Genomic DNA, 22,517 nt, shown 5'->3' with positions numbered 1-22,517 from the left:
GGAGCAGTACGGCTCTTGAGGACCCGACCGGTCTTAAGTGCGGGTAACGCCGGTAATGGGAGTGCCGGGGGAAGCGCCGCTCGTGCCGGTGCAGCTGACTAGTGCTGTTCATCGGAGCGAGACAGTGTTAATGAAGCCGGCTCCTAGTAAACGGAAGGAAACGGGTGTGCAGACAGTAAAGAGGCTCTCCTCTTTCCATGGAGAGCCTCAGGCTGAGCGCAAGCCCCAGATCAAGCGGGAGATCCCCAAAGGAAAGGTGGGGCTCCCGACATAATGGAGAGAAGGCTTGAGGGCAGCCAAGCGCCGTAATGCCCTCCCTGGCAGGTGTTGAGGCGGAGACGACGCTGGACGGAGTTCCCGAGGTGTTTTTGGTCCCGCAGAGGGAAGCAACCAGGAGGGCTTCGTCGGTGCTATAATTGCCGGCAACCGGGCCACGAGAAGCGCCATTGTCCCCGGGGAGACAGGAGCTACACCGTCCCCCCAAGGTTCGCTCGAGGACAGGGGCAAGCGCACTCAAGGCCCGGACGACGCGCCCTCCTGGAGGAGGACGCCCCTCGGGCGGACGCTCCCCCAGAAGTCGTCGCTAAGGGGGGGGAATTGTGGAAGACTGCCGGCTTCCCAGGCCGGTCCGCACCCCCAGGCCGACAGGAGGAGCTCTCCCGGCAGCAGGATCGTGCCCCGAGGTCCAGCAGGGCCTTATGGACTCTGTAGTGTTTATACACAGCCCTGCTGGATACCTTGGGGACCACCAGGAGTCGCTGTGGGAGGACTTGTGGGATCTGTTGTGCCCTATGACCCGGGAGTACGTCACAGTCACGTGACGGGAAGGAATGGCGTGCTCCCGGGGTGAAGTAAAGACTGATTGCCCTGACCCGGAAGGAATAAGGAACTGTGGACTGCTGGGACAGGAACACCTCCGGGTCAGGGGCTATAAAAGGACGGTGCTTCAGTCCAGACACTGAGCTGAGCTGGGAGGTAGAGGAGCAAGTGTCTGGGCGAGGAGGAGAGTTTATTGTGTGTTATAGAGTATTGGTTTATGAGTAGTGTGGAGGGTGCTTGGTGCACATTGTTATTAAACAATAAAGGGTCGTGGACTTTTACCTGGTGTCTGGAGTCATCCCTGAGGGTTCAAGGGTGCACTACTGCCCCCTACTGCCACAATATATATATATATATAAATATATATATATACACATATATATATATATATATATATATATATATATATATACACACATATATATATATATATACAGTGGAGGAAATAATTATTTGATCCCTCACTGATTTTGTAAGTTTGTCCAATGACAAAGAAATGAAAAGTCTCAGAACAGTATCATTTCAATGGTAGGTTTATTTCAACAGTGGCAGATTGCACATCAAAAGGAAAATCGAAAAAATAACTTTAAATAAAAGATAGAAATTGATTTGCATTTCATTGAGGGAAATAAGTTTTTGAACCCCTACCAACCATTAAGAGTTCTGGCTCCCACAGAGTGGTTAGACACTTCTACACAATTAGTCACCCTCATTAAGGACACCAGTCTTAACTAGTCACCTGTATAAAAGACACCTGTCCACAGAATCAATCAATCAAGCAGACTCCACACTCTACAACATGGGAAAGACCAAAGAGCTGTCCAAGGATGTCAGAGATAAAATTGTAGACCTGCACAAGGCTGGAATGGGCTACAAAACCATTAGCAAGAAGCTGGGAGAGAAGGTGACAATTGTTGGTGCGATTGTTCGAAAATGGAAGGAGCACAAAATGACCATCAATCGACCTCGCTCTGGGGCTCCACGCAAGATCTCACCTCGTGGGGTGTCAATGGTTCTGAGAAAAGTGAAAAAGAATCCTAGAACTACACGGGAGGAGTTAGTTAATGACCTTAAATTAGCAGGGACCACAGTCACCAAGAAAACCATTGGAAACACATTACACCGCAATGGATTAAAATGTGCTCAAGAAGGCACATGTGCAGGCCCGTCTGAATCATTCAGGTGTTCATTGGCAAACTTCAAAGAGTGACTGGGAGAAGGTGCTGTGGTCTGATGAGACCAAAATAGAGCTCTTTGGCATTAACTCAACTCGCTGTGTTTGGAGGAAGAAAAATGCTGCCTATGACCCCCAAAACACCGTCCCCACCGTCAAGCATGGGGGTGGAAACATTTTGCTTTGGGGGTGTTTTTCTGCTAAGGGCACAGGACAACTTAATCGCATTAACGGAAAATGGACGGAGCCATGTATCGCGGAAATCCTGAGCGACAATCTCCTTCCCTCTGCCAGGAAACTGAAAATGGGTCGTGGATGGGTGTTCCAGCACGACAATGACCCAAAACATACAGCAAAGGCAACAAAGGAGTGGCTCAAGAAGAAGCACATTAAGGTCATGGAGTGGCCTAGTCAGTCTCCGGACCTTAACCCAATAGAAAACCTATGGAGGGAGCTCAAGCTCAGAGTAGCACAGAGACAGCCTCGAAACCTTAGGGATTTAGAGATGATCTGCAAAGAGGAGTGGACCAACATTCCTCCTAAAATGTGCAAACTTGGGCATCAATTACAAGAAAGCGTTTGACCTCTGTGCTTGCAAACAAGGGTTTTTCCACTAAGTATTAAGTCTTTTTTTGTTAGAGGGTTCAAAAACTTATTTCCCTCAATGAAATGCAAATCAATTTCTATCTTTTATTTAAAGTTATTTTTTCGATTTTCCTTTTGATGTGCAATCTGCCACTGTTGAAATAAACCTACCATTGAAATGATACTGTTCTGAGACTTTTCATTTCTTTGTCATTGGACAAACTTACAAAATCAGTGAGGGGTCAAATAATTATTTCCTCCACTGTATATATACACATATATATATATACACACACATATATATATACACACACATATATATATATACACACATATATATATACTGTATATACACATATACATATCTACATATATACTGTATATACACATATACATATCTACATATATACTGTATATACACATATATATACAAATCTACATATATATATCACATATATATATATATATATCTACATATATATACATATATATTAGGTGGGACTCTATTAAAAATTAATCCAATTAATTAGAGGCTGTGTAAGAATTAATCTTGATTAATCGTATGTAATCGACACGTAAATTTGCCCCAAATCGCAAATTTTTTTTTTAATTTAAAAGGGTTTTAGTGGGTGACAGAATCAAATAATAGACATGGACATGAATATTGTAAACTGAAGCTGTTTTAATTTCTGAAAAAAAAGCCTTTAAACTGCATTTGAATTCAAAACAGAAACAAAAATATCATCCCTGGTTAAAATTGGGCAGACTTAAAATAAAGTGGTAGTTTAAGTACTTTAAGTACATTTTCAGAATAATATTGTCTTTAAATAATAATAACCAAAATTTCAACATAAAGTGCAGTTTTTCTTCTTAAAAAATAAGTCAGAAACATAAAAGGTAATTTGACCAACTTAATCTTTAAACTCTGAGTAACATTAGCCAAAATTATTTTGTACATTAGGCTAAAACAGTGTGATCATTGAACATTTTGTAATTAGATGTAATTAGAATTACTAACGGTCACGGAAGTCCAATGATCCCCAGTAAGAGCCACAAAGTCCGCTTTCTGTAATGCATCTAATTTTGCTTGCTTTTCAGTGTGCACAAAACCATGCTTTTATCAAGGCTTCGCTCGGGTAGTCGAAATGATCAGTCGTAGGAACGCGCTTTATTCCGACTCTAACATTTTTGTAGCTGTGATGTGTGCATCAGTGTAATGGATGTACCAGGAAATCATGCATTGACAAAAGTTCCGCTTGCTTGGAATTGAAAGTGTGATTAAATGCGTTATTTTTTTAACGCGTTATGGAGTACATGCATCGAAGCTTCTCAGCTGTGCTTGTGCTAATAAAGGGAAACATTTTAAAAATAACGTAACATGATTCTGAGTTAACCTAATATTTTTCATACGTCCCAAACCAAGGAGATGCGAAGGTAAAATGAATCGGTAGCGCGTACATACTCAGTGCATCCCTCTCGAATCGAACCTCGAATGTCGGCATTAGAGGCGAAGACTCTACAATTGCCACAGCGTGTGGCTTGTCTATGCGAGAGTATGTACTGTAGATCGGGGTATATATATACATTTATATATATATACCCGCGTATCGCAGTGGAGAAGTAGAAGTTATGAAAAAGAAAAGGGAACATTTTAAAAATAACGTAACATGATTGTCAATATACAGTAATTGTTTTGTGAGTGTTATTGAATGTTGCTGTCATCAAGGATTTGATTATCATTATTTGTTTCAATCAGGGTCGTATTTGTACGATGTGTTGTGTTCAAGTTACATTCCGTGTTTGTCAATCATTGTAAAGATAAGAGGTTTCATTCATCGATTAGTTTCTTACTGCATCAATAAACAGCTCGTCTTCCTCTTTATCTGAGATGTGACAAACTGCATGCACGGGTTTTTTTTTTTTACACTGTCTTCCTTTAGCACTTTTTCCACCGTGTGCTTTGTTTCCGCAGTAGCGCACTTATGAATATGATTGTATGTATCAGACGTGTCATATTTTTTTGCTGCCTCCTCAATTGTGTAATTCGGTTTTTGTTCAGCACTCTTTGGAACTGTTGCTTTTGTCTGTGCACTGCGCCAGTTCACGCGGAGCCGCTTGGTGTTCTTGCATCGAAGGTTCCCAGCTGTGCTGGTGCCATCTCGTAATGTCAGCTAAGACCCGCACTTAAAAGTTTCTCTCGCAGTTTCAATGAGTTTGTGCCAAACACCACCCTGACCATCTCATCTTCCTCTGCATAAGCACAGTCCTTCACACGTGAATATTTACCGGCAGTGTTTGTATTGGATTGCCGCTGATGGACGGCCTTATATGGGCAGGCACTAAATTACAAACGCTAGTGGCAGCCTGTCTATGAACTTAATTTAATATAAACTTACGGTTCACGCCGTGCTTTGTTTCCGCAGTAGCTGTACTTATGAATATGCTTGTATGCATCATTTGCTTCATAATGTTTTTCTGCCTTCTCAATTGTGAAATGGCGTTTTGTGCTCATCGCTGTTTGGAGTTCTTCCTTGTTCTCTACGTACTTATGTAGGAGGCGTGATGATGTCACACGAAACTCCGCCCCCCACGGCCATCTCCAACTCAACTCCATTACATTATATGTAGAAAAATAGGTTCCAGTTATGACCCTTACGCGTAGAATTTCGAAATGAAACCTGCCCAACTTTTGTAAGTGAGCTGTAAGGAATAAGCCTGCCAAATTTCAGCCTTCTACCTACACGGGAAGTTGGAGAATTAGTGATGAGTCAGTGAGTGAGTGAGTGAGTGAGTGAGTGAGGGCTTTGCCTTTTATTAGTATAGATTCTGAGACCAGAGATCTTTTGAAAATCTGTAAGTGCTGTTAAGACTGCAGGCACAGTATTTTCTGGGTCTGATATACAGTAGACCCCCGCAAAGTCGCGGTTCAGAGTTCGCGGCCTCAGTCATTCACGGATTTTTCCCTAGAACTTACCTAATAATTGTTAGCGGAAACCGCAAATATCCTCTGCAATTTTTATGGATTTTTTCGTGGCAATACTGTACTGTGGAGAAAACAGGAAGCAGCTGTAGAGAAAACCGCGACTTGGGAATGGTGAAAGTAGCCAATAGAATTTGAAACTGCAACTCCCAGCAGTCCCTGCAGTGGCCCCGATTGGTCTTCTACTGAGGGTGCTGGTCAAAGGATGTCAGCATGGCTTTTAAAAAGGGGGCCAGTGACCAAAAGCAAAAAAAAAAAAGTTTTTGTAATTTGTGTTTCAAGTTCCTGTCTGCCTGCCTTCTGTTGGGTTACCTGTACTTACTGATTTTGTCCTGGATCGTTTTGTGTGTCTGGATTGTCTGCCATCTGCCTGTGTACATGAGGACTGAACCCGTCCACCCGTCTTTACCATTTCAGGAACTACTGGTAGGGCTATGTGCACATTCCCATTCAACGTGCAGATCTCTGGATTATCTATTTTCATCATTACATTTCATCCATTGCTGTTTTCATGATTTACTGTGTGTGTTTTGTTTGGGCTTTGTTGTATTTAATGTGTAATCTCGTTAAGGGGGACAGGGGTGGTATCGTTGTTTTCTTATTTCATTTGTTTTCATTACATTCTTTATTTGCTGTTTGATCACCGGTTTGCTTTGTTTTTGTCTCTCAGGGCTGGGTGCGTCCTTGGAATCCTCACCATAAAAATAAATAAATCACCGTCTTCTCGATTGCGGCATCTCGTGCTACGCTTACTTAAAAGCCTGAGCAGTACGTGTCCTTTTTGGCTGATTTCTTTGTTTCTCTCTCCTCCTCCGACATTCTCTGCTCCTGTATATGCTCCCCTATGATGTTTGTCTATTGTTTAACCGATAACTAACTGCATGAGACATGTTTGTTTGAAGTGTTTGAATGAAGTTCAAACTGCACTAAGACTAGCCTGCAAGCATCTGCGCTTACCTCTGTCTGCTTGCATGCAGCTAGTTTAAGCGCAGTTGGCTCAGTGATTTACATCCATGGCGTCAGTTGCACTTTGTAAATATTGTTCCAGTAGTTTTTTAGATAGTTTTTACAGTTTCATTAGCAGTGTGTAAAATGATCAGTGTTGCAGTAATTATGATGCTCATTGCATGAAAAAAATGTGTTCCATTAAAATTTCACTTTTTCTTTAATTGTGACATTTACTCAGTGTGTAGGAAAGAAGTATTTGGCGTCCAGGGATGCATTAACCCCCAAGTATGTGATAGCTTAACGGTTAAAGCCCCAAGATGCCGCCGAAACGAACTGCACCACCCAAGGCTTCTGGCAATGAAAACGCACTTGCATGAATTACAGTACATATAGCGGTAACATCGGTACAGCATTTTACATTCATGTACTGCGGGAGACATAGCAGTACAGTATACAGGTTTACCTTTACATTATTTTTAGGTATTATTGTATTAAGCAGAGTTTGAAATTAAATTAAAGCGTTTTGGGGGCATATTTAGGGTTAAAAGTATGAAAATAAGCATTTTTTTTTTAACCACATCCAAAATTTGAGGTTTTTCACAATTCGCGGGTGCTCTAGGAACGTAACCCGCATGAATTTTAGGGGTGTACTGTATACAGTACCATATCATTTGCATATAGGGAAATTTTCTGTTCCAGTCCTTCTCTGATAATCCCCTTCATCTAATAAGCATTTCGACAGTGAACTGCCAGTGGTTCAATCGCGATTGCAAACAGGAGAGGTGACAAGGGGCATCCTTGTCTGGTACCACGTTCTAGTTTAAAGTAGTCTGAACAAATGTTGTTAATACAAACTGAAGCTTCTGGATTGGTATACAGTAGTTTGATCCATGCACAAATGTTCGGGTCAAAGCCAAATTTCTCTAATGTAGAGAAAAGTTAGTTCCATTCAATCATATCAAATGCTTTTTCTGCATCCAATGATATCATCATCTCTGGGGTGTTTGACTTTACTGGTGAAGACATTCAATTACCCAGGCGTCAAAGATTGGAAGATAAGTGTTGGCCTTTAATAAATCCAGTCTGATCTTGTGATATTACCAAAGGCAGCACTTTCACCATCCTTCTAGTTATGATTTTTGAGGGTATCTTAACATCATTATTCAGAAGTGAAATTGGTCTGTATGATGCACATTGTAACAAGTCCTTATTTTGTTTAGGAAAGACGGTGATTAATGCTTGACAAAAAGTTTGAGGTAGGATTTGATTGTCTCTAGCTTCTGTACATGTTGCTAATAAGAGGGAAGCTAGCGGAGTGGAGAATTTCTTATAAAATTCTACAGGGTAGCCATCAGGGCCTGCTGAATTCCCGCCTTGAAGTGAATTTATAGCATCTAGTAATTCTGATAGTGTCAGAGGTTAATCCAGATCCTCAGCACTAAAAGTATCTATTTGTGTTATCGGTAATGTATCCAGAAATGCATTAGATTGTGCATTGTTTTCTTTAAACTTGGTATAATATAAGGATTTATAGTTGTCTCTAAATGTGTGCATTATATTTTTATGGTCAAAGATTTTATCTCCGTTCGTGTTGGCGATTACTGGGATTGCATTGCAAACTTTTTGCTTGTGGATTTGTTGAGCTAAAAGCTTATTAGCTTTCTCTCCGTGTTCATAGTAATGATGTCTTGATTTATAAATAAGTTGTTCAGTTTCTTTAGTTGTTAAAAAGGTTGAGTTCTGAATGCAGAGCTGCCTTTTCCTATGAAGATCTTCACTTGGACACCTGGCATGTTCTTCATCTATTCTAGTAATACTTTCTTGGTTTTTAATTTATTCCTGTGGGAAAGATATGAAATAATCTGTCCTCTTAAGAAGGCCATTAGAAATTCCCAGAGTATTCCTGCAGAAACCTCTGAGGATGTATTTGTCTCTAGGGAGACACTGATTTGTTTTGATATAAATTCTGTACAGTTCTTGTCTTTTAATAGAAGTGGGTTAAGATGCCATCTGTGAGGTGAGTGTGTGGGGCATAATGATTTTAGCTCCAAGATCAGAGGTGCATGGTCAATAATCAATTCTTGAGTAGCAACGATGCACTGGTGAGTAGAAGGAATATGTTCTTGAGTTTGGGTTTAGAAACCTCCAGGGGTCTGATAAGTTGTGGTCAGGGAATGGTGTTAAAAAGTGGTCCAGGATAAGCATAGTAAATCCTAATGCAATAACAACAATAAACCAAGGGTATGATGTTAAACGGTCTCCTTTATGGTAGTTAAAAAAACAAAAACAACAACAAAAAAAACCTAGTTTAATTTCTACCACACACACGTCTATAACTGTAATTAAAACATAAACAAAAAGTGTCTGAGTAGAGAAAAGGATGTATAATTATAATACCCGTATCATTACAAGTGGATCAGACAGCAGGTGATATCTCCTTGCCATGCCATGACAGGATGCCACTCACTATTGTGTTTCAAAAAAGTGTCGGGATCAGCTTCCTTAATTCCTTTTCTGCTTCCTCCTTGCTGGAGAAGATGTAGTGTTGGCCTTGAACATCCACTTTCAGTTTGGCAGGATACAAGAGGCTGTATTTGATAATCTCTTGCTTGTGTCTGAGAAGTGCCATCACATCTAGCTTTGATATTAATCTCTCGAAGCGGACAATAAAAGACCTAGGTTTAAAGGTATTTGATCCGCGTATGCGATAGGCTGCTGCTATCTCCGTATATGATTTAAAGTCCTCTCCAATTATTTTTGAGAATAGTTCTATTGCGAATTTCACTGGGTTTAGACTTTCACGATTCTCAGGTAGATCTTCAATTCTAATATTATTCCTTCTGCATCCATCTTCCAGAGCCACAAGTCTGTCTCCAAGTTTGTTCCATTTGGAATTCGCAGCTGTAGCTTTTCCATCAGCGCTAGATGCCAGTTATTCCGCTGTTTCAATTCGAGACATGAATTTCTGCTTAATGTCATCCAGCTGATTGGCAAGTTTTCTCAGTTTAGATGTGTTTTCTTGAATGTGTTCCTCAATTTTCCCCAGCATAGCTTTAAAGATTGCATCAAAATGATTATATAGACGCATTTCCAGGTCTTTGTTATCCTGCCGCAACTCCAGCCGCAGCTTTTCGTTTGTCTTAAGCAAGTCACTTCATTCTTTCTTTCTTTCTTTCTATTTCTCTGAATGTCTTTCTTAAGCTCATTTATCATTTCCTTCAGTTCGGACAAATCGTTTTGGCTTTTGTGCTCTGTAGGTGGAGTGGCAACCCCGATTATAGCCGATGCTTCGGGCTCGCGAGGAGTAGATGAAAGCACAGACTGCAAGGCCATTTCTAGTTTCAAATGATCTTCTGGAATTGGCTAGCTATCATGACCTGCATCACTTGCACCTTCGCTCCCATTTTCGCTCTCGAATGGAGATGATGCAGTGGAGCAGGGTCCTGGGAAGTCTGTGCTTTCGCCTGCCTGTTCCAGGTCAGTCTCTGATAGGCCGTACCTTGCACTTGGGCTTGATGTCTGTCTAGACTTGGGTGTAGTTTTAAGTTCACTTTCCGGTTCTTTCTGACCCCCTTTCTTGTTACTTATGTTTATATACTGTAGTGGAAACTTCTCGGGTCGGGTAAATACAGGATATCACAAAATAATAAGAAATAAGTGAAAAAATAAAGCCGCTGCTAACGGAGCTCCGCTTCAGACATCCATCTCCGGTAACGGACGAGACCAAACCCACATCTATACTAATAAAAGGCAAAGCCCTCACTCACTCACGGACTCATCACTAATTCTCCAACTTCCCGTGTAGGTAGAAGGCTGAAATTTGGCAGGCTCATTCCTTACAGCTTACTTACAAAAGTTGGGCTGGTTTCATTTCGAAATTCTACGCCTAATGGTCATAACTGGAAGGTATTTTTCTCCATTAACTGTAATGGAGTTGAGCTGGAATGACGTGGGGGGGCGGAGTTTCGTGTGACATCATCACGCCTCCCCGTAATCCGTGAACTGACTGTCAGCGCAGTGCATAGAAAACCAGGAAGACCTCCAAAAAGCTCTTAAGAAAACATGTATTATATAATTGAGAAGGCAGCGAAACAATAAGAAGCGAGCGAGTGACATATACTACCATATTCATGAGTGCTGCTACCTCGGAAAGAAAGCAAGGTGTAAACCTAAACTTTAAATTAAGTTCATAGACAGGCTACCGCTGGCGTTTCACATGCCCACAGGTAATGCGGGATACAAGTTTAATGAGAGGACGCAGGATATAAACGAGAGTTTTGATCACTTTGTAACTAAGTTAAAATTGTAGGTGAAGGGGTGTGCTTATGCAAATTCGAGAGACTGTGTTTGTGGGGATTGACAGTTAAAGGCGGGTGGGGAGTCACGTCATCATCTCCCTCCCATTCATCTCATTTGCTCTGAGCTGAGCTCAGCTACGCCGTCTTCGAAGCAACCGTCAGACTGCCACCAAATACTCACAGAAAAATCCACAAGTTAATACACACGCTGTCTCTAGAGTTTCTCCACACTGAATCCTCCAGGCACTACTTACAAAAGGTCACATTGACAATCGTGTTACGTTATTTTTAAAATCTTTCCTTTTCTTAGCACAAGCACAGCTGAGAAGCTTGATGCATGTGCTCCATAACGCGTTAAAAATAATGCATTTAATCACACTTTGCATTACAAGCAAATGGGAGCTTTTGTCAATGCATGATTTCCTGGTACACCGATTACATTGATCAGCACATCCCGATTCATTTTACCCTCGCACCACCTTAGTTTGAGAAGAAGTATGAAAAAATATGAGGTTAACACAGAAAAACAGATCACCAATTCAAGCTTTATGAATAATCGATTAAGCCATCAATAATTGTTTTGGTAAAGCCATCCTCCTTCCATTTTATAATTTTTCCCGCCATTAGCCATGATTAAATGAGCGGTAAATAAAGTAAGAGCAAAGCGAGGGTGACTTATTTAGGCAGGCATATATATGACAGCAACACTCATGACAATGTCAATCATGTTACGTTATTATTAAAATGTTTCCTTTTCTTTTTCATTACTTCTTTAACACACTACTTCTCGCTGTAGGCGCGGGTATTTTTATATATATATATATATATATATATATATATGAATGACCTCCAAAGAGCGCTGAGACTTTTGATATCATGAGCGTGTCTGCAAAACTGTGGTCTCCTGCCCTGCAAAAGTCGAGCAGCCAGCGCGCGTGCATAGCTGTGCCGGCCTTTGAGACGCTGACTGCGCTTCTGCCTTAAGTCAAAGTGAGCACTTTTAATTTTTTTCATCCTCCCCCTGCGCTATAGCCCAGACAAGTGCAAACACGGGACCCCTTTTCTACACCACGGCAAAATAATATTAAGGCGATTCACACTTTCTTTTGCACGTATACGATTATGAGGTCCTCAGCTCGGATTATGAAGACACGCACACGAGTGGAGGACTGACAGTGCCATCACAGCCGATTAATGGCAGGGACGTCTCACCAGTCTACACAAGACCCACCACGACTGTCCCCAAAAGGCGATCATAACGTCAGCGAACACATCTCTCTATACTATATAAAAGAAAAGGCAACTTTCCTTTCTTTACACCTTTTTTCCTTTTATCCCAAACCAAAGCCTTTCTCTCTTAACACTGCAGAGGACACAAAACTAATTTTCTTTAAATGCTGGTAAGGCACATTACCAGAGGCACAAATTTGAACGTTCACATAGAAAATGTAATTTCTATACCACAGCCGTCGTGTAGCGCCTTTCAAAAGGGATCTACTACCGAGAGATGATCCATATATATTTTAGCTGCTGTTAGTTACTTACCTGTTGTATTACACAGTCTTTAAAATGTAGTTTACCCGCAACCACTCAGGTCGTGCTCAATGTACCTGTACTTCTTAAAACGTTAATGTTTTACTGTTTAATAACTTATAGACTATATTTTATTATTTTTCCCTTGCACTCAGTGACCAAAGCTATACACACACATATAGACACATACAAACATACACACAAGTATATGTATGTATATATATATATATATATATACAGTGGTGTGAAAAACTATTTGCCCCCTTCCTGATTTCTTATTCTTTTGCATGTTTGTCACACAAAATGTTTCTGATCATCAAACACATTTAACCATTAGTCAAATATAACACAAGTAAACACAAAATTCAGTTTTTAAATGATGGTTTTTATTATTTAGGGAGAAAAATAATCCAAACCTACATGGCCCTGTGTGAAAAAGTAATTGCCCCCTGTTAAAAACAACCTAACTGTGGTGTATCACACCTGAGTTCAATTTCTGTAGCCACCCCCAGGCCTGATTACTGCCACACCTGTTTCAATCAATAAATCACTTAAATAGGAGCTGCCTGACACAGAGAAGTAGACCAAAAGCACCTCAAAAGCTAGACATCATGCCAAGATCCAAAGAAATTCAGGAACAAATGAGAACAGAAGTAATTGAGATCTATCAGTCTGGTAAAGGTTATAAAGCCATTTCTAAAGCTTTGGGACTCCAGTGAACCACAGTGAGAGCCATTATCCACAAATGGCAAAAACATGGAACAGTGGTGAAACTTCCCAGCAGTGGCCGGCCGACCAAAATTACCCCAAGAGCGCAGAGACGACTCATCCGAGAGGTCACAAAAGACCCCAGGACAACGTCTAAAGAACTGCAGACCTCACTTGCCTCAATTAAGGTCAGTGTTCACGACTCCACCATAAGAAAGAGACTGGGCAAAAACGGCCTGCATGGCAGATTTCCAAGACGCAAAACCACTTTTAAGCAAAAAGAACATTAGGGCTCGTCTCAATTTTGCTTAGAAACATCTCAATGATTGCCAAGACTTTTGGGAAAATACCTTGTGGACTGATGAGACAAAAGTTGAACTTTTGGAAGGCAAATGTCCGTTACATCTGGCGTAAAAGGAACACAGCATTTCAGAAAAGAACATCATACCAACAGTAAAATATGGTGGTGATAGTGTGATGGTCTGGGGTTGTTTTGCTGCTTCAGGACCTGGAAGGCTTGCTGTGATAGACGGAACCATGAATTCTACTGTCTACCAAAAATCCTGAAGGAGAATGTCCGGCCATCTGTTCGTCAACTCAAGCTGAAGCGATCTTGGGTGCTGCAACAGGACAATGACCCAAAACACACCAGCAAATCCACCTCTGAATGGATGAAGAAAAACAAAATGAAGACTTTGGAGTGGCCTAGTCAAAGTCCTGACCTGAATCCAATTGAGATGCTATGGCATGACCTTAAAAAGGCGGTTCATGCTAGAAAACCCTCAAATAAAGCTGAATTACAACAATTCCGCAAAGATGAGTGGGCCAAAATTCCTCCAGAGCGTTGTAAAAGACTCATTGCAAGTTATCAAACGCTTGATTGCAGTTATTGCTGCTAAGGGTGGCCCAACCAGTTATTAGGTTCAGGGGGCAATTACTTTTTCACACAGGGCCATGTAGGTTTGGATTTTTTTTTCCCCCTAAATAATAAAAAGCATCATTTAAAAATTGCATTTTGTGTTTACTTGTGTTATATTTGAGTAATGGTTAAATGTGTTTGATGATCAGAAACATTTTGTGTGACAAACATGCAAAAGAATAAGAAATCAGGAAGGGGCAAATAGTTTTCACACCACTGTATATATATATATATATATATATATATATATATATATATATATATATATATATATATATATATACACACACACACACACACACACACACATACATACATACACACATATGTATATAATTTGTGTGTGTGTATGTATGTATGTGTGTGTATATATGATGTAGATAGGTATGTATATATATATATATGTATGTATGCATGTGTGTGTGTGTGTGTGTGTGTGTGTGTGTGTATATATGACAGCAGCAATCCAAGCTGTGAGAAAACAGTAAAAAGGAGTCGTGTCAGACGTCGTGGTACATTTTCTGATGCAGCTACCGAAAACAACTTTGTGACGCTGCCGCCAAATACACTAAACAATTACTTTGACAATCATGTTACATTATTTTTAAAATGTTTCCTTTTCTTTTCATAACTTCTTTAACACATGACATCGCAAGTTGGTATTTTTTATATATATATATATATATATATATATATATATATATATATATATATATATATATATATATATATATATATATATATATATATATATATATCACAGGGACACTCATAACAGTGACAAAACAATTACATTGACAATCATGTTACGTTATTTTCAAAATGTTTCCTTTTCTTTCTCTTTCCTTCTTTAACTCACTACTTCTCCACTGCCAAGCGCGGGTATATACTGTATATAGATATATATATAGATATATATATATATATATATATATATATATATATATATATATAGATAGATATGAGAACAACACTCATATCAATGACAAAACAATTACATTAACAATCATGTTACGTTATTTTTAAAATTTTTCCTTTTCTTTTTCGTACCTTCTTTAACACACTACTTCTCTGCTGCAAAGCGCGGGTATTCTGCTAGTATACCATATATACCTATGTCTCTGTTTTTTTTTTTTTGACATCATAGACCATAAGGTGCATACTAATTCAGCGTGAGCAGGAACACTCAATAAAACTGAATTAAAAAAAAATCAAGTGACGGTGAGATATGAAGATGGCAGATTCACCAGCGTTCGTGTGTCAGCTTTTATCCCTCCAGATCAGAGAATGTCCAATTCAACTGCCTCAAAACACCACTCACATCTACAGTTATTCCCAGTTTCAAATAAAAAATAACAGCGTCAAATCCCTAGGGCAGTAGCATGCATCGTGATCGTGACTGAGAGAATAAAAGTGAAAAAAAAAAAAAAGTAACTTTAACAAGTCCTATAAATGTACACTGTCTGTTACAGACGCAAACCAAATGTATGTGTGTACTGTATAATATTAACAATAACAGCAGCTCACAAAAACAGCAAATATAGGAGGCAGTCGGGATCGAACCGGGGACTCTTGATTACAAGTCAGCAAATCTTACCGCTACGCCACGGAAGCTGTTGTATTGTCCTTGAACCTTTTGTGAAAGTGTTTATTTGATCTTTGGACTTCAGGCTTCACACATATAATTTATACCACCATTTTGTCATTTGCTACTAAAATATCTGTTTTAATAATGTGTTTACACAGATTATTGTAGAAACGGAACACACATGAAATGCATGTGTTCCAAATAACGATCTATTATTTCCATTCTAAAACTCCACTTCACTCCCAGATAGTCAATCGAGCTGGGAGAACTTTGTGCAAGTTCTGTGGCGGTGGGGGCATGTGATACTAGGCTGCTTGCTGCTTGTCTTTATCGGCACATTTAGAGGACAAAGGACGCTGGCGGAGTGCTGCGAACAAATTTAAGGTGGGTCGGATCTACAAGTTTTTTCGTAGGCTCTGGTAATTCTAGTGTTAATACAGCAAGAGCTGTCTCACTGGCAGTTGCACCATTTAGAACACAAGCAAGGAAGTAGCAGTTTATAGTCAAGCAGTGAGCAAAGAAAGCAGAGAAAAAGTGATCCTTAGTGAGGCAGAGTCACTAAATTGTGCTGCATGGGTGTTCAGACTAAGAAAAAAGTGCCAGCACTTTCTCGGATTCTGGACACAACATAGTTGGTACAATAAGAAATGTTTATCATCATTTATAACAGTTGTTGATGTCAGTGAGCACATGCTGCTTTAACCATTTTAAGCAATGATGGTGTTACGTGTAGCCAGTGCACAAAGCAGTACATTCTGGAAAATTGAGAGTTTTTGAAAGGTTGTGTTTAAAACCATGCTCTAATGGCTTTTTCCTCTTATTTCCTACAGTTCAATCAGGTTTATTTGTAAAAACCTCAGCATATTAACACTTAGTAAGCAAACAAAATAGAAACGACATTTTGCTAGATGGACAAACAGAATAATTACGTGACATATGTTTTCACACATGTAAACACCTGTGTTCTATCTAGCAAGCAACATATGGACTGTTTCTCCTAGGAACACCAACATGTATTTACCTTTACCGATAAAGTACTCTTAAACTTAAAACTAGTGTCAGCAATTTCTGTGAAAGGTGTTATATATGTAATATTTGTGAAATGTTTTAAATTTATGTTTGAAAGACACCTGCATAGTAAAGTGAACGTAATACAGCACAATGAGAAATTAAATTGTGATATACACTAATGACAGGTGCTACTTGGCTGCATTTGTAATTCACACATGCAGTACAAACAGCAGTTGTAAAATGCACTTGTAGCAATGAAATGAGACTGAATGAGATTAACAGCAAAAAAAGATTTAAACCTTCAGCAATTTACATGTTTAGGACACCATCAGTGAAAAAATTGTGTGTTTTGCATTGCATTTTGCAATACAAGTTTGCATCTCTGCGTTCTCCCCAGAAATTTTTTCCAGCCGGGTGGCATGAAAAAGTAGCTGGGTGGGGCTGGACAGGGAAATTTGGTGATGGGCAAAATTAAATGTGCAACTATTTTTATTAATTATTTTCCATTGCTCAACATGACTTCCTTTTTTAAGTTTTGACACTTGCACCAGAATATTTTTATTAAATTTACGAAGTATCCATTTCAGAATCCTGCAACCCTAATAAAAATTTTAAATAACAATTGTTATGACATAAACAAAGAGGCACAAGTATTGTCGCTGTAGGGAAGAAACGTGAAAACAATGAAAAAAAAGTATGGGAAACCTAATGAAGAAAAATTTTAAAATATTCTTCAAAGCCAACTTGCATATGCAGAAGGTGTCTTCAGTTAAATACTTAATCTTCTTTTCTTCCTAGAGGCCCAGTTGTCTGTAGCTTTTCCATAATCAAAGTCCCCAGGATATGGGCCCACCATGGAGATCAGCATGAGATTATTTAGCATGCTTTGATTCATGTGACTTCTCAAACATGTCTTGATCCTTTTAAGGGCAGAAAACCCCCTTTCACATTCAGCTGTGCTCACTGGGATCACTAGCCCAATATGAGCTAGTTTGGCTAAATTTGAAAATGACTCTTAGAGCTCTGATGTCGTTGCCATTATTAGTAAAATCTGTTTTGGACTGAAGTCTTTGTACGATTGACTTCTGATAATTTGACGCAACTGTCCATTCTTGCCTGCTACTTTCATATTTTAAAATTGAAGGGCTATCATTTTTGAAGTAATGATCGAAAAGAATGTTGCATATTTATACACATACATATATACATATATATATATATATATATATATATGAGTCGGCACAAGGAAAGGGGGAGAATTCAAATGGAAAGAATTCACAGATGGAGAAATCAAAGAATAAAAGAAACAGAAGGAGGTCAAAGGACGTGAAACGCAGTCTTAGAAGGACGATCTGGCCACCTGAAAGGAGGAGACCACATGATCTGGGGCTCTTACTTTGTAAAAGTCACAATCTTCCTAAAACAAAATAAGGCATTGTATGACCTCACTGCTCCACAGCACAGATAAGGCATATCTAGACTAATGGAGAGGCACACATTAACATAGGACTAGCCCTTGTAGTTTAGGTAAACCTTGCTAGTAAACTGTTTATAAAAATAGTGTACTTCAGGCTTTGTTGTTGCAGATGCATGCCAGCAAAAAGCCATGCTCACATTAAGGTTTAATGGGTGTCATACATGTGCACATGGGAGGCAGCTAAAGGGCTCAAAAGTAGGTAATCCCGGGTCAGACCAGGGATTGGTAGAGTGCACTAATTCTTTTATCTCCCTGCAGACCAAATTCCGCCTGTCTCCCATGATATCACTTCCAGTTTTGCCCCAGAAGACGTCACTTGCAGACCAGCAGAAGAGCCCACCTCCTAATGAAGTAATTTCCACATCCCAAGAAGTCGCTGCCCCATGATCTCATTTCCAGTTCTGGTCCGAGGATCCTTCCTCCTCCTGTTTTTTTTTTTTCAACTATATATCCACCATGTTTCCTAACCTGTTCAGTTATGTTTCGGACACTTATCTGTAAAGACCATTTCAAACTTTTTGCATCTGCAAGCAACTTTCAATTATACGGGAGACTTCCCCAAACCTTTTTGTTCTGTCAAGCCTTAACATTAGAATTACCAGAGCCTACGAAAAAACTTGTAGATCCGTCCCACCTTAAATCGCTTCTTAAGTCCCTTCACACCACTCCGCCAGCGTCCTTTGTCCTCTAAATGTGCTGATAAACTCATGCTGTAAGCAGCCGGCTATTTCATCCCCCCCCACCGACCTAGAATGTGCACAAACTTCTCCCAGCTCATGCCTTGATTGATTTTCTGGGAGTAGAGTTTTAGAGTGGAAATAATAGATTGTTGTTTGGAACACACGCATTTCATGTCTGTTCCATTTCTACCGTAATCTGTGTAAACATGTGTAAACAGATTGTTAAAACAGAAACGTTTTTTATATTCTAGTAGTAGATGACAAAATGTAGGCATAAACTATATAATGTATGAAGCCTGAAGTCTAAATATCAAAGAAACACTTTCACAAAAGGTACAAATCTAACACAACAATTGCACTTTTATTCAAAAATATAACTGCAGAAACAAAAAGCCGCCTTAACATGCGACAGTGACACCCTTTTATTATGACTGCTTCCGTGGCGTAATAGAATCAGCTGCTGACTGGGAATCAAAAGGTAACGAGTTCGATCTTGCACCATTCCGTTTTGAGAAGTAAACTGCTCTTAGTCTTACTATTTTAGAATAATAACATACATTTGATTTAAGTCTGTAACAGCCGGTGTAATTTAGGATACTTGTAAAGGTTAGCTTTGTTTTTTTTTTTTAGTCAGTTTTATTATCTCAGCCGCGTTCACGAGCCCAAACACACACCACCCCCGCATCTGACACTGCTGTTTTCACACAGACGCGCTATAACAGAGGTAAACTCAGCTCCCTTCTACATCGGAGCAAGAATGCACATACCATTCCTTGCATACTAAAGTGTCAGCAGGCACATTTTTGAGCATGCCCTCTGCACACTACTTGTGACTTTAGGCTTTAGGAAGTAAGTAAATAAAAGTAAATCGTGTCATAAAATGATTTCTTTAAAACATCACATATATTTGTCTCTTTCTTTTTTTAAAATGTGTTGATCACCATCAGCATGTTGTAGCACACAGCATCTGGCCACCTGCATGTTCTTGCGCACACTGAATAAGAGACAAATATACAGTCTGACTGAGAGAATCAGACTGAAAAAAAGCAAACATTTAGAAATGCAATACTTTTACAGCTGATCTGACGCGGTTCGTTTTCAAATAATACTGCATTAGTGCAATGATGTTTTCTGATTGGTACTATTCAGGTCATAAAATTATTTCTTCAAAATGTCACATGTATTTATCTCCTTCTTTTTATTCTGCTGCTGCGCGGACATCGTGCACCAGAAGGCGTGAGCTTATTCAGTGCGGAAGGAGCACGCAGGTGGCCGGCAAAAATCTATATTTCAATCAAAGGAATTTCCTATAAAATCACCACTGACTTATTGTAGTGCATTTTGGAATGCAAACCCCTTTTCTAGCAAACTAATGTTCCAGTACATTTGAAAAGGTCCCACTGTATAAATAAGATACACATAACAGTTAAAAAACATAGCATACTCTACTAAACTGACTGACATAAAATAAGTAGTAGTGATAAAATTACCTCTGCTAAAAGGTCTCCCTCATTTATTTTGTCTCCTTCTTTCTTCTCCCATCGAGCAATGGTCCCTAGTTGCATGGTTGGTGAAAGTGATGGCAATGCTACCTGTAAGGAAAAACATATTTTGAACAATTCTTAAGGAACTGATTTTCTGTTTAGGAAAAACGTCTGGGAAAACAACCTACAAAATTCATTAAAAGTGCACGGATCAATTTTGATTAATAAAAAAACACTGTGTATGAACTACTTAAACACAGTGCCCACAGAATATATGACAAACTACTCACAAGCATGAGATTTGAAACTAGAGGTTTGAAGTCCAGAGCCTTAACCACTAAGCTAATCTGCCTGCAAAATAATGATAGATAACTTTATTTCTTCCAGTCAAGCACAGTAACGGAAAACTTGAAATAAATTTAAACCAATTCTGAAAATTATGTTTCAAATGTATTTAGAAAATGTGGTCTTTACAATATTTTTCCCTTCAGTAGTAAACAAATCTACTATTACAGTTTACAGGTACATTTACACTACATTTCAGTTAACTTCAGTGTTGACTGAATACTCTCTGGCCCTCTACAAACTTGATCTGAATTAAGATTGGATAGACTTGATAATTCAAAATACTCCCTAACTAAATCTGACAAGCCAAAACACTTTAAAATGATACTTAGCTATTGCCCTGATTAAACTAGCAAAAAAGCACTTCAAAATAATTACCGATTACTCTGAAATCTAACAGTGTGCAACAAGATCTATCAGTGCATACTGCAGGAAAGATTTTATTATATCATGTACACATGACAATACAGCAATATTTATTTAGTACGCGAATGCTAACACAGTTATTAATTACAGCTTGGAGTGTAACATACGGAGACATCAAAATTTTCGGTAATTCTAAATGGAGAAACTGAACCCTGCAACCTAAGCGTTTCTTAGATTTCTGTAACGTTATATACAACGTACAAATCAAGGGCTGCGAACAAACCTGCCAAGGTTAAACAGCTAGCAGCTTTATGACAGTTGCCTTTGGCAAGTTTCGTTCTGTTCTACCCTTCCAAGCGACAAACACATACCTTCTGATTAGAACAGGCTTGCAGCAACTGCGGTTTACGCAAACGCTAACTGCAATGATTAAGCAGAAATTCCCCTTATTATGCATGCTACTATTACGTTTACCTATGTCAGTATGTTTTACAAGCACAAAGTAAATGGCAGCTCTCACCTTCTGATGCGGCGGTAAACTATACCACCTTCGTCCAGGCCCTCCTGGGCAGCGCTCATTCCTATACCACCCTTGACCGACACTGGTATTCCCCCTATCAAGACTGACAGACATGAACTTCATTTTATGGACTGGGCCTTTGTGGTATAACCGAGGGTGGCTGCTCCCCGAAGTCCAGACGGGGAACAAACTGCAACCATGAGTAGACCGAGGAAGACCGCGGGTAGCATTTCTTAGCTGTAACACACAGCGGAGCATTTTTCTTTTGTTTTAAAACTGATATTAACTCCTCGCTGTAGTCCAAAGTTACAGGGTCTTCTTTATTCTGGTCTTGTTGCCACTGCCCCGGGTAACCACAGTTTGCATTCAGTTTTCCAATGACCTACCCGTCCCTGCACATCTCGCTTTACGGCAGTACTGCTGCAAACTTTCCCGGCCTCGTTCGTACCACCTTCTACCATAGATATCCGTATGTTACCTAGATAGATCCAGAAAGTAAAGTTAGACATTTTTCTACAGGCACATGAAAAAGAGTTTATTTGAAAATGCAAGTTGTTTAAAATGTTACATAAAATGCTATTTTTAGTTCAGAACTCGAACATTTTTCTCTTTGAATGCCTCTTTTTAACTGGTATTTCTAAAGAAGAAATCCTTCGCTTTCAGTAAGTACTTCCAACCTATTTTCATTTCACTTAATTTTCCAAATTATTTTAAAATTATTTAACCTTTTATTATCTGAAAAAGTGTGCTCCTTTAAGGAATTGTACAAACGAAACACATCTCAGTTTATTCATCTTCCCAATATGCTTGCTCCCATACAGAGTTGCAGGTCTTTTCAGTTTATGTAACTGTTAAACAGCTCCTAAAATATAAATGTATGATTATTTAAAACAAATCTAGGAAATTTGTTTCCTCCTATATCTAAAAGATAAGTTGTCATGGTAAAAGAAGGCTCTAAATTGGACCACTGTGCATCATTGTGCCTCATAAAGGGTTAAAGTGTAGGATGTATAAATAATATATTTATATAAAAAGTCAAACTGTGCCACATTAAGAGATTAATTTACAGGTCAGTATAAAAT

At 39.3% G+C, this 22,517-nt stretch overlaps 1 protein-coding gene across 1 annotated transcript in view; it reads right to left on the bottom strand.

The window, feature by feature from the left end:
• dlat (dihydrolipoamide S-acetyltransferase (E2 component of pyruvate dehydrogenase complex)) overlaps positions 1-21,860 on the bottom strand; it is a 64,728-nt gene extending 42,868 nt beyond the window's left edge. The window contains exons 1-2 of the mRNA XM_039763893.1: positions 21,436-21,860; positions 20,211-20,312 (exon numbers count right to left, since the gene is read on the bottom strand). Coding sequence (XP_039619827.1) covers positions 20,211-20,312; positions 21,436-21,693 — 360 coding nt within the window. The 5' untranslated portion in view covers positions 21,694-21,860. The remainder of the gene's footprint in view (positions 1-20,210; positions 20,313-21,435) is intronic.
• Between the last annotated feature and the right edge of the window lie 657 nt (positions 21,861-22,517).

Source organism: Polypterus senegalus, chromosome 9 (genome assembly GCF_016835505.1).
Source record: "Polypterus senegalus isolate Bchr_013 chromosome 9, ASM1683550v1, whole genome shotgun sequence".
NCBI lineage: Eukaryota > Metazoa > Chordata > Cladistia > Polypteriformes > Polypteridae > Polypterus > Polypterus senegalus.
Note: the sequence above shows the minus strand (reverse complement) of the source record. Positions and strands in the feature narration are given on the sequence as shown.